The 13,411-nt window shown below is 33.8% G+C and overlaps 1 protein-coding gene across 1 annotated transcript in view; it reads left to right on the forward strand.

The window, feature by feature from the left end:
* The window catches only part of LOC145292960 (tetratricopeptide repeat protein 17-like), a 147,413-nt gene that overhangs the window by 120,177 nt on the left and 13,825 nt on the right, over positions 1-13,411 (forward strand). The window contains exons 12-14 of the mRNA XM_080139173.1: positions 7,715-7,842; positions 8,095-8,284; positions 9,998-10,075. Coding sequence (XP_079995299.1) covers positions 7,715-7,842; positions 8,095-8,284; positions 9,998-10,075 — 396 coding nt within the window. The remainder of the gene's footprint in view (positions 1-7,714; positions 7,843-8,094; positions 8,285-9,997; positions 10,076-13,411) is intronic.

The following is a 13,411-nucleotide window of genomic DNA, read 5'->3' on the forward strand; positions in this document are numbered from 1 at the left end:
TATCACAGGTTTGACTTTAATCCTGAATATTTGTCTTGTTTTCTTATCTTTCTCCTAAATCTTTTTTGTCAAAAAATACTATTATTAACCAATACTTTTTCTTATATTTAAAATGAGAAAAAAAAAAGTTTTCCATGAAAATGTAACATTTCCCAAATTATATTTGCATATTATCTAAACTCAAAAACATGCGGCTTTTTTTTTTCTTCTAAAGTATGCATCACTTCTAGCTAAAGTTAATACATAACCCTAATGGTATTAAACGAGTTAAAAATAACCAGACTTTTTCAATTTGATAAAAGTTCCATTATAGCATATTTATTATGGGGTGGAGCTGGAGCGGTTTAACATCCCAGCTCGACCTAGATAAAGACAAAACGTATCCATGCATTTACATGGGAGGGGAGACTATCGTCAAGTACTATCCTAAGCCGGGAATGGAGGAACGGACTTCTTCTAAGTAGATATTAAGTCCTTCTCCCCTTTTTTTTTTTTTAAATTTTATTTTTTATTTATTTATTTATTTATTTTTCTCAATGGAGAGTAGATAATGTATGTGGATGTGTTATCGGCAGCTCCAGTAACTCTTGCTTCTCCTTTTTTGTCCTTCAGTCCCAATGAATGATTTTTCTGACAAAGGGCGAAGAAAAAGCTGCTTTCCAGGTCGGTAGTACTTTGTAAAGAGTAGCCTGAGATGTCGGAAAATTTCTGTTTCTATGTCTATCCTTGTGGTCATGTCACTAGTAAGGGTGCTGGAGGTAAATGTTTCATGTGGGCTGACGTTACCCGCCTGATATTCAGGGACCCGAACCTTGGATTAACCACTAAGGAGGCTGTCCTATCAGCAGGTGCAAAGTACCGGGGCTGCTGTATTGCCATTTGGTGAATGGATTCTGGACCATACAGTAGTTTCTGGTAGGGTCTCTCGATGCCATACTAGTGGGTAATTGTTACGGCTTTACCTTATCATGTGCTATAAAAAAAATTTTAAAACATTTCTTGTCTTTTTCTCTTATTTTCCCTCTCTGTCCTGCTCCAAACAAGTCTACCGACCTGCTCCACAAACCCCAACACCTCAACAATCATGACAAATCTCCAAAAAAGAAACACGAATAAACCTAGAACCCCATCCTCCAATGTAGACCCCTACTACCATGTCTCCTTCTCCAACATTAAGGGTCTACGTTCCAACCTTCCAGAGGTTGAAACACAATTACAGGAGACGAAACCGGACATGTTCTTTCTAAGTCAAACTGGCATAGGACCAACCACTTCTCTAAACGAATTCATGATTAAAGAATACTCTAACTTAACATCTAAATCTGACCCCTAAGATCGCCATGGGTATGGAATATGTGCCTACATCAAAGATGGCTTTCCATGTGGTAGGGATATCTCCAGAGAAGACCCTAATTTACCTTATATGTGCTTCCGAGTTGCACTAGCTTACACCACTGCATTTATATTTGCCCTCTATCGCTCCCACAACAGTGGGGTTACTATCTTTAAGAGCATATCTGAGAAAATTGACCACATCCTGTCTGCTCATCCTTCGGCTAACATTCACATTTGCGGTGACTTCAATGTCCATAATGTGGAATGGCTGACCCACTCAAATAAAACCGATGACGAGGGGAGGTTTTGTCATGATTTTGCCATTGCCTATGACCTCACTCAGATTGTTCACGAACCCACCCGTGTGCCCGATAATACCGGTCAATGCAAGCTTTCTAGACCTTTTCCTCACAACTTCCCCTGAGCTGTGTTCATGTTCCGTTCTATCTCCTCTGGGATCCTCTGACCACTCTGTTGTAGCAGTTAAGATAAAAATGAAATGTAAGTCTTCAGACATACCTCTCCACCGTACTGTATATTAATACTCTATGGCTGACTGTGATAGCTTCCGTACATTCATATCTGATCTACCTCTGCATTCCATGTTTAAAAAGGATGTGTCCTCTATAGTATCAGACCTGACCGAATGGTTAATTGTAGGCATAGACCGATTCATACCATCCAAAAAATTCCAAAAAAACCTAACAGCCAGCCATGGTTTTCCCCTGAATGTGCTGCTGCCATCACGCACAGAAATCACTTTTTCCATAGCTACCAACGTAATAGATGTACTGAGACTAAAGCTGCTTTCAGGACTGCCAGCAACCACTGTAAAAGAGTAATAAAAAATGCAAGAGAGCTATATGCTCAGTCTGTTAAATCCAAAGTAGCTGAGCAGCGGCTTGGTTCCCACCAATTTTGGCAAATAGCAAACAGGATCTTGAACAGCAGCGTGCGTTCTATCCCAACTATCATCAATGAACCTGAGGTCATCTCGTAACCATCAGACAAGGCCAGACTATTTGCCAAGAACTTTGCAGCTAATTCTACCCTATGCGACAATGGTCATCAACTCCTTGTATTTCCTCCTATAACAGACAACATGCTGTGCAACATACAAATATCTGTGCGTGAGGTCGCCAAGCTAATCAAGAACCTTGATTCCAGTAAAGCAACTGGCCCTGACGGCATTCCAGTTATAGTGCTGAAAAAGCTCCAACCAGAACTTGCCCCCATACTTACAAAACTGTTTAAGCATTGCCTCAATAGAAACAACCTACTTTGTGACATGCAATATGGTTTTCTGCTCTGCAAGATCTACAACAGATGTGCTAACGGTTATATCACATAGGATTAGTGAATCTCTTGAAAAAGGTTTCCTTTCCAGGGCAATTGCTCTTGACATATCGAAGGCCTTCGATAAGGTATGGCATAAGGGCCTACTTCACATGATCTCCAGCTACGGTATTACTGGAAATGTTTTCTCAATCATTAAATCATTTCTCTCTGATAGGTTCATAAGAGTAGTGGTTGATGGGCAGAAATCAGAGGCTCACAGTATTAATGCTGGAGTCCCCCAGAAGTCCATCCTGGGCCCAACTCTCTTCCTGATCTACATCAATGATCTCCCAAAACACATACTTAAATCATTCATTGACATCTATGCTGATGACACGACCATCTATGGCAACACATCAAAGGCCGTGAATGACAAAGTCCTCTCTAATTCTCTCTCCTCTGATCTTGAGCGAGTGGTACAATGAGGGAAGAGGTGGCTGGTCACTTTTAATGCATCCAAAACCAAGCTTCTATCTTTACATCATCAATGCTCTGATCCCCATCTGGTATCAATTGAAATGGATGGCTCTCGTCTTGGGGAGGCTCCATTTTTTGACAAGCTTCTGGGCTTGACCTTCACTCCTGATCTGAAATGGAACATGTACATCAAATCTGTTGTCAGGGACACTGGGAAAATGGTGGGATCCTTCTACCGCTCCAGAAGATATCTCACTACTGATGTAATTCTCTATCTGTATAAAAGCCAAGTACGTCCAAGGATGGAATACTGCTGCCACATCTGGGCAGGAACTGCTAAAAACAGCCTATCCTGCCTTGACAGAGTACAAAATAGACTTTGTGGTTTGGTGGGGCATGCCCTTTTCTCTTCCCTGCAGCCTCTCTCCCACAGAAGAGACGTTGTGAGCCTGTCTTTGTTTTATCGTTATTTCCATGGGAAGTGCTCGTCTGAGCTCCCATCTCATCTCCCCTCGTCAATCTTTCACGAGGAATACCCGTCTGGCTGAAACTACTGTCGATAATTTTCCCCACTTTTTATCTGTGCCTAAATCCAAACGTAGATTACATGAGCAGAGCTTCTTTCTCAGAAGTGCACGATTGTGGAACTCTCTTCCGTTCGCCTGTTTCCCACCTGACTACAACTTGGATGTCTTCAAGTACAACATGAAACAAATTCCTGACAAACTGCCCCCTTAAGTAAGACACTTTATCAAATCTCCAATACTAATGATTACTACAATACTATCTCATTGATTACTGTACACGCAATAACCCTTATCCCTGAGTGGCCTCCGGGCCTTGATAAGTGGTGACCCCCATGTAAAAAAAACAAAAAAAACTACATGTAATTCCATGGCACGTTTTGGTTACCGAATGCTTACAAAGTTCCACAAAAAATTGAATTCCTCACAACTCCCTTTCTACACTGATAATTTGTGAACTTGGTTAATAATAACTTTAAAATGTCCATGTTTGGTATGCATGATTCTCATCGCGTATGGAATTTCTGAAATGACTTTTCTACTGTTTGATTTTCGGAAACAATACAACAGAGTTTGAACTGACACATTTCTTTTCATCTTTGTTAATAAAGGCCTGTATACTTCACCATTGTAATCTGAAAGAAATTTGGACATTACATCATACCAATTAATAAGTATGTAAACCTTTGTATAAAATATTACTGTAAGAATTACAATGTAAATTAACTTTCAAAAAGTCTGCTGTAAATTAACTTTCAAAAAGTCTTCTGAAGTCTGCTAAATATTCAATTGATAGCAAATAAAAATTGGAATTGTGTAATTATCAAAGTTACATTGATACGAGAACTGCAAAGACACATGAATATGTCTCATAGTTTTATTATATTTGAAATGAGAAAATGTTAATAAAAATGAATAAGAAAGATTAAATTTTTTAAATATATTTTCTAATGAATAACAGAATTTTGTAAATGCAATTGAATTTTAACCCAAATTTATTTTTACTATGGTGTCACCGCTTATTAAGGCCCAAGGGTCACTTGACGATAAGGGTTAATGAGTTTTGGGTAGACTGTGAGACAACACCATGATGATTTGTAATAGCTGAACTTAGGTAGGGTTTGGTTATTTAAGAAGACGACTCAACAAGAACTCATTTACGTTAGATTTGAAAACGGTCATGTTATAGTAAACTGGGAAGCAGCCCCTCGGTATTGTTCCAGACATGCACATTTTTAGGAAAGAAACTTTGCTCAGGGAATTTTCATTTAGTTTTCGGCACTGATAGAGTAAGAGAAATTATTGACAGTTGTATGAGTATTTGTTGCAAATATTTTTCAAGGGGGGGCATAGATTGAAGCTCAGTTCGAGAAGCACCCTTATACCCTTACCTTAAAATTTTGTGTGTGTTGCTGTGGTCTAATACAGATGTTTGAACATGGTTTAAATTTGTAATCTATATACCTTCTATATATATATATAAAAGGCAAAATGTGTGTATGCATGTATGTATGTTTGCTTTTTGTGTATGTCTGCAAAAGGCTTTTTCCAAGGCCTTCTCGGTGGGGTGGGGGGGGGTCATTCCTTTATAAAACTTTTTATATCACATCTACATGATAATATCTACGACTTAACAATGGGAGTCGCGTGTGTATTTAATTTGCCCGACTTTTACCAGCTCGCCGAGTCTTCGAAAAGTGAAAACCGTGGGAAACAGTAACTGGCTTGCAGCGCAAAACTAGGTCAAACATCACACTACTTCCTCGCACCTGTATATTTTATTTTATAAACCTTATTTTAACATGCTTATCAATTCCTCTTCCCTTGTGGCCGAGGTGGTTAGGTGTCTGGCTTTTTTTCCCTTTCGTTTCCACCTTCGTGTCAAGGCTTTGGGGTTCAATCCTACCTTCCTACTGAAACATTTTTTTTTCTTTTACACCTTCAAACACCCGACCAACGTTTTTTTTTTAACACACACACACCTCCAAACACCCGAGCAATGCTGGGTACCCCCCTCCATAAATCTATATATATATAAAAGCGAAAATGCATGTATGTATGTGTGTATGTTTGTGTGTCTGCTAAAAACTTTCGACAGACTGAACAAAAATTAAAAACTTGGTCTCATATGAAAGTCCCATCCTTCGCCCCGACAAATATCGAAAAATTGGCCAAAAACGTTAATTTCTTCACCCTGAAATCAACACTTTTCTACAGGGGGGGGGATCAGCAAAAACCGTCCTCTCATGACGAGATCGGTTCTACGCATGCGTCAGACGATGTCATAACCTGATTTAGTTTAAATATTTGAAGAACTGACACAATTTCATGTGCGTCGTGTTAGCTCAGTTGGTTAGAGCGTTGGGTCATTATCTAAACCTTTTGGGTTCGAATCATGGTGTGAGATGTCTTCTTTTTTTTTTTTTTTTTTTTTTTCAATTTTGATATTGAAGCAGGGTTATTTAAGCCATTTTTCACGTAACGTTCGTTTTTCTGGTTTTTTTTTTTTTTTTACTTCGCTTATTCTTAGGTTTTCATTAACACCCCCCCCCCCCGACCACACACACCCAAAAACACCCGGATACCCACCGATTTTTTAAATTTTAATATTGAAACAGGCTTATTTAAGCCATTTTTCGCATGTTTTTATTTTTGGTTTTTATTTTTCAGAAGTTTTAACGTTCGTTTTTCTGTTTTCTTTTTTGTTTTTGTTTTTCAGATTTTTACATTTAACATCGTTCGTTTGCCTTTTTTGTGTTTTTTGTTTTGATTAACCCCCCCCCCCGCTTTTTTTTTTTTTCAGATAAGTTTTAACGTTCATTTTTCTGTTTTCTTTTTTTTTTTTTTTACTTCGCTTATTCTTAGGTTTTCATTAACACCCCCCCACCACACACACCTCCAAACACTCGGGCAACGCCGGGTACCCCCCCCCCCCCCCGCTAGTCTTATGTATAAATCTCACCTGTCTGTTTAAATGTATGTATGTATGTCTGCCTAAAACTTTCAACAAAGGCGACGGATTTTCACAAGATTAGTATCGTTTTAAAGCTCAACCCTTTGGACGACCAATATCGAAAAATTGGCTAAAAACATTAAATCTTTCACCCTCAACTGGGCACTTTTCTACAAGGAGCGGTTGCATTTGCTTTTTGCACCAATATGTTAAAAAATCATCCCTCTTTTCGATTGACTAGACTTAATTTAAACCTTCGCCACTTCCGGTTTGGCGATGGATGCAACGGCAAAGACGTCATGTTTTTTTGTTTTTTTTTTCACATTCTTTTTCTCCTTTTGCGGTATGAGTTTGACCCTGTCTATTACCACTTTTTTGCTCAACGCACATCTCCAAACACCCGGGCATCACCGGGCACCCAGGTTAGTCTTATGCATTTCATAAAATTTAAATAAATCTGTAACACAATGTGCTTGGTGGAAAAAAAAGAATATGGTTAAATGATGCACATGTAAAAACTAGGAGTTATATAATTCGGAATTTTTGAAATTAGGTATAAATGTTTGTATTATTTGTATTAATCTGATAATTGTTCACACCTTGAATGTTATCTGCACACATTTCGGTCGATGTAACCTTCGACCTTAGTCAGGTGTAAAAGTCATCATGATTTGGCAGGAAAACATTGATGAAAAATAAAATTGAATAAGTTACAAGGAGTTATAATAATGAAAAATCCGTAGCCCATAGATTTTCAAAGTCAAACTTTTTTCATCAGATTCATAAAAAGATGCTTCAGTGGTTAGCATAAACTAAAAACAATATATATATATGAATATATATTAGTAACTTTTTGTGAAAAATAAGTCGTGTTCAATAGAATAAGTATCAGAGAATAAAACTGTCAACATTCCCCAATAAAGGAGCCGGCAATAGATGATCAACATTCTTCTAATCAAGAAGGTAATAATGCCTGAAAGTATGCCCCCCCCCCTGGAATCCCGAACCGAACCATACCTTGTTCAGATAAAGATTAAAACATTCTAATTTTTCAAGTGGTTTTGTCATGACAGTGTTATTGAAAAGAAATATGTAAATGTGAATATTTTGATATTTGTTTTGTTTTTTTTTCTCTTTTTATTTGCAGGTAACGGATAAAAAGCAGATGTCCACTGATTGGCCGTCCAAAGAAGAATGTGATACTTACGTCCAGAAAACTTTTGATCCACAAAACATGTCCACCGTTTATTTGCCTCCTGAAAATAAAGGTTTTGAGTAAGTTGATAGTGTTTTTTATTTATTTTTTTTTTGTTAAAATTCTTCCTTCATTAATTAAAAAATGCATACTTTGTGAATATTTTTATGTCATTCTATATGATATAGAGAAATGTAATTAGTTTGTGTTTTTTATATGTATTTTTTATTTACAGTTTTATTCACTAAGTTATTCACACATATTTTGTATTTGTATAAAATTGCAAAAAAAAAAAAGATCTGTTCATTTGTTTATAATTTTTTTTCTTTAAGAGTGCGGGCTTTACTTTCGGCTGTACAGAACTTGAATTCGGGTGACGAACATCCTTTACCCTGGTACCCCCCAATCTGCATTCCATTGTTGGATATAAGTGATGGTAATACGGCCACCTATGATCACATTCGGTCAGTTGCAGACAGAGCAAGTTTTGCTTTTAAATCACCAGAACCATCAATGCGACAAGTGAGTACAGAACTTATATTATTTTAGCTGTTGGTTTTTTAGAGATCAAAAGACCTCTTTCTTTCTTTATTAATTTGTTATATCTGAGGACGGCCTCCATTCTAGTACCACCATTTCTACTTTGGAACAGTCTGATGTACCAGATAAATTTGTAAAATTATCTTTTCTGAATTCATAAAATTGTCTTGATTGGGTTTATAAGATTAGCTTAACCAGATTTATAAGATTATCTGTTTTGAAGTTATATGATTTGTGAGAAAATCTATTTTCTGGATTTGTTAGCTAATCTAGTTTCTGGATTTGTGAGCTAATCTATTTTCTGGATTTGTGAGCTAATCTATTTTCTGGATTTGTGAGCTAATCTATTTTCTGGATTTGTGAGCTAATCTATTTTCTGGATTTGTGAGCTAATCTATTTTCTGGATTTGTGAGCTAATCTATTTTTTGGATTTGTGAGCTAATCTATTTTCTGGATTTGTGAGATAATCTATTTTCTGGATTTGTGAGATAATCTATTTTCTGGATTTGTGAGATAATCTACTTTCTGGATTTGTGAGATAATTCAAATCAAGAAAAAAAATCACTCATTATAAGTTAAGTTTCATGAATATTTTTTTTTTTTTTTTTGAATAACAACTGATAATAAAATTTTTTATTTGATTTTTTAATGATTTTTGTTCAAATAAAAATAGATATTTAGATGTGTTTCTTATAACTAGTAGGGAGACCTGACATTGCCTGGGATTGAATGATGATCAACACTCCCATATTTTTATTGTTATCAAAATCGGTGAAATCGACCATTTTTCAATCAAATTGATTGATTGCTTGCTCTAGTTGGGAACCCATTGCTATGCACTGGGAGAAGGCTTTTTTTCTCTGCAGTGACTTAGTCCACAATACATTGTAGGCTACATTGCACTGTAGAGAACCTACTGTTGATTTTATAAAATTATTTTTTATATATAATGGCTTGAATTAAACTTTAAAATCCAAAAATCAAGTATCATGCTTCAATCATGCTCTAAATAGAAACATTTATTTTGAACATGCCCCTGTTATATCAAAGAACCTACTGTTTATTTTATATGCCTGCCCTTACTGCTTGTGTGATGATAATGGCTTGAATTTAAGTTTAAAATGCAAAACTCAAGTATCATGGTGCAATTGTACTTTAAACAGAAACATTCACTTCGAACTCACCCCTGTCATATCAAAGAACCTACTGTTGATTTTATATGTAGGGTCTTTTGGCTTGTGTGGTAATAAATCTTCTCAAATGCACTTGTGATGTTAGGCTGTGTAAGGTGCTAACTTTGGTCAAAAATCACCTGTTCGTTCTTATCATCGGATTATTTTGATTATCAATTCTTATCGAAGACATTCCGATACAAAACCTATCTAAGAACACTACCAGGCACATAAAGTACCTTCGTGTGGACTTTCATAAAAAATCGGCCCAGCTGTTTTGGAGTCTATAGGGAACGAACTCGCACACATACACACGCAAAGTTCTTTTTATATAATAGTAGAGATAAACCAATGATAGTTTACAAATGTTTTCTTTATGTTGTTTTGTTTTAGGGTTAAGGCACTCATTGTTTCAGCACCTTCTGACATTTTCCGTAAACTGGAAGATTCTGACGTTAGCACAATCCTTATACTGTTACCTTTTTTAAAATGTTAAAATTGTTTTTGTTACTTTTTTTTTAGATACTCCTTGAACATGTGAATGATGGAATGGTCACAGAGGAAGAAGTGGGACAAAGAATTCTCACAGCTTTAAAAAGGGTCAGTTGTTTTTATTCATTTTTTTTTTTTTTTAAATTATATTTTTGTACAAAAACACATATGACCAATTCAGTTATTTACGTAATGGAGGGAGTGAGTCATATGCTACTGCATAAAGTAACATTTGTGTTCTGCAAATATTCACGCTCTTTTTTTTTTAATGTATGCTATTGCCCACACATCAAACTTGCTGATCATAAATTTCAGTGTTTGTATTGAGATACATGCAAAATATGTCGGTTCAAAATAAATTAACAGGAAAAAAATTAAGAATGTCTTATCGGTGTGTATGTGTGTTTCTCGCATCAACGTAACAGATAATTTCTAATCATTGACATTTTTAAAAATCTGGTTCTTTGTTATTGTAGCTAAATTCGTAAATTGTCATGTCGCAGTAATGAAACTATAAAAAATTTATGAAAAACTGATAAGGTAGAAAATTAATTATTAATGAAAACAGTTTTCAAAGATAATAAGTGAAACTTAAGTTTTGGCTAAATTGGCCAAAGATTTTCAGTTTTCAGAAAATATTTACCTCCCTTTTTTTACAATTAGAAATATGGTTTCTTTTTTTTTGTTTGCAAAACTTGATTTTTGCGAATTGTCTTCAAAAACTATTTTCATTAATAATTAATTTTCTACTTTATCGTTTTTCATAATTTTTGGATATGTTCATTACTGTGACAACAATTCAGTAGATACCATTGATTTCTCTTGGAATTCAATATTTCAGTTTTTAAATTTTATTGATTATTTATTGAAATAAAAAATACAATAGTGTAAAATAAAGGAAAATTTTAATCCTTTTTAAAAAAATAGTTACAAAATTAAATCTGCCAAGATGCATTTCTTTTTTTTTCTTTTTTTTTTTAACAGGTTTGCTATTTTAATATTTTGTCAAGCTTAAAATAAACAAAACAACAAATTTCTTCAGTTCCCTTAACAAATTGAAAAAAATTTGGAGCATTTACACTGTTGAACAGAAATTATTTCTGCTTTTTAAAATTATTAACAAATTCTCACTTAATTAAACGATTGAAAATTCTGAAATCTTTTTATGCATAATAATTTTATAGAGATTAAATCAGCAGTTTGTGATCATTTTATAATAATTTATTTGAATAATAATTTAATGCCCAAGCATTATCAGAATAATTAAACTTTGAAAATCCTAAGCAAAGAATATAGTTAAAAATAAAGAAAGTCGAAGCAAAACTGAAATTAAAATGACTCCTGGGCAATTCCAGGTAGGTGCATCATTAACATCTACTAACATGCAGAAATCGGTACTTGTGCAACATAATGGGATTTGAAATAAATGTATTTTAGATAATGAAAAAGAACACACTTACGTAATTACGTGTCATGTCAAAATTAATAAAAAATTTCAAAAATGATGGGGAACGATTTAGTACAAGATCTGTTAGATCTATTTAAAAAATAAAAACAAATATTAATGATCCACCATTTTCTATTTTGAGATGGCAGATTTTAATTGAAAGCAAAGGAGATGCGTTAGTTTGAACCTACCCTGGATTAAAGAACTCTTTGACATTAACAAATATGATATATATATATATATAATATTCAGTAAATTTTATTTGTGATTATTTTTCTACTTAAATCATTTTTTATAATTTTTGGAATTTTTACTAATTTTGACATGACAAGTAAGTACGTAAGAGTGTTTTTATCTAAAATCCATTTATTTGAAATCCCATTGTTCTGCACAAGCACCCTGAAATTTAAATGTAATGAACAAATATTTCACTGCTTAACTCCGTAATTAGTGTATCTTTGTAGGCATTGTCACTAATTACCTCCCTTACATCTTAGTAACACTAGGTCTTATTTAGGGTGAATATGAATAAAAAAAATAAAAAATAAAAAAAACTACTACATTTCTATTTCTGTATGAAAATTTTGAGTTATATATATATATAGAGAGAGAGACTTGTATATAATATACTGAGTTTGTGTAATCCAGTAAATTTTCATATACTAATAAGTTTTAAGCCAAAAAGAGATGACTTAAAAAGTAAGCTACAAAATTATCATATTTCATAATTCAGCATTAATATACTGTATGAATGGAAATTTTTTTCCGTACCAATGAGCATTTTTGTATTTAGTTGTAGCAGTATTGATGGTGAAATAAGTGATACCCTCTTCAAATCAATAAAACAACCTACCAATAAACTAGCAATTATTATTATAAAATTAAATTAGCAATTTGTGGACGGGAAATTAATTTAATTGTTTTTGTCATCTGACATCTAAAGTTTGTAGAATCCATGCTGGTTTATTTATTTATTTACTTTACCCTTTGTTCTAAAGGTTTTTACCCATAAATGCAGGGATAGACACCTTCTCATCGATAGAGGATATATACTATTTTGTTTAGATACCCAAGAATACAACACACGAATTGTAATTCTGGCTTTTAAGACATGAGTAACCCAAGATGTTAGGGATAAATAACAGATGCAGGTTAAACCCATGGGTAAAAAACAGTTTTTAAGATTAAAAATATAATTTATATTTTTAATTTGTTAAATAAGCTATCGTAGCAATTTCTGGACTGTTTAATTAATTATTAAATCATAGACGCTTTCTAGTAATCACCAGACCAAAAACATCAAACGGCCTTAATTATCTCCCTTTACTTATTATGGGAACCAACATTGACCTCTTTTTCAACAGAATTAACTATTAGCAATATTAACAACGAAATTGGATTATCTCCCTTCGCAATTGTTTTTAGTAACGATATGGAAACATTTAATTAGAATGATAATGAATTTTAAAATAGTAAATAATGATAAATAGATTAGAATCCTTTACTCGAGATGTTGTATGAGGATTAATATATATAATGCAGTGTTTTTTATTTATTCACATATTCAATTAAACATTAAACCTAAAATGGTTTTTAATCTAAGTATTAAAACAATCGATAATCTGTAAACATTACTTGCCACTAATAAGCAAATATGAAACTAAAATTAACAGTAACATTAATGCAAGATTGTTATGGCCATATTATAAATATAGAAATAAAAAATAAAAAATTCTTTTTAAAGTTAAGTATGTGAAATAAAGAAATAGAGAAATCTGATTTAGGAATTCAACGAATGGGATATAAATGAATAAGGGTTTTTTTGTGGAAACTTATGACATTGTTTTTAAATAAGGATACGAAAATTAGGTGATATATTAACATTTAAATGTGCTTTTCACGGAGGTTACCTCCAGAGTGTGTTTTTCACATGCTTCTTTTTCCGTTAAGGGAATTTTTATTTTCCTTTAAACAATGTTCTATTGTCAAGAGTGTTT

The sequence above is a fragment of the Euprymna scolopes genome, chromosome 14, assembly GCF_053919585.1.
Source record: "Euprymna scolopes isolate OS-2025 chromosome 14, ASM5391958v1, whole genome shotgun sequence".
Lineage (NCBI taxonomy): Eukaryota > Metazoa > Mollusca > Cephalopoda > Sepiida > Sepiolidae > Euprymna > Euprymna scolopes.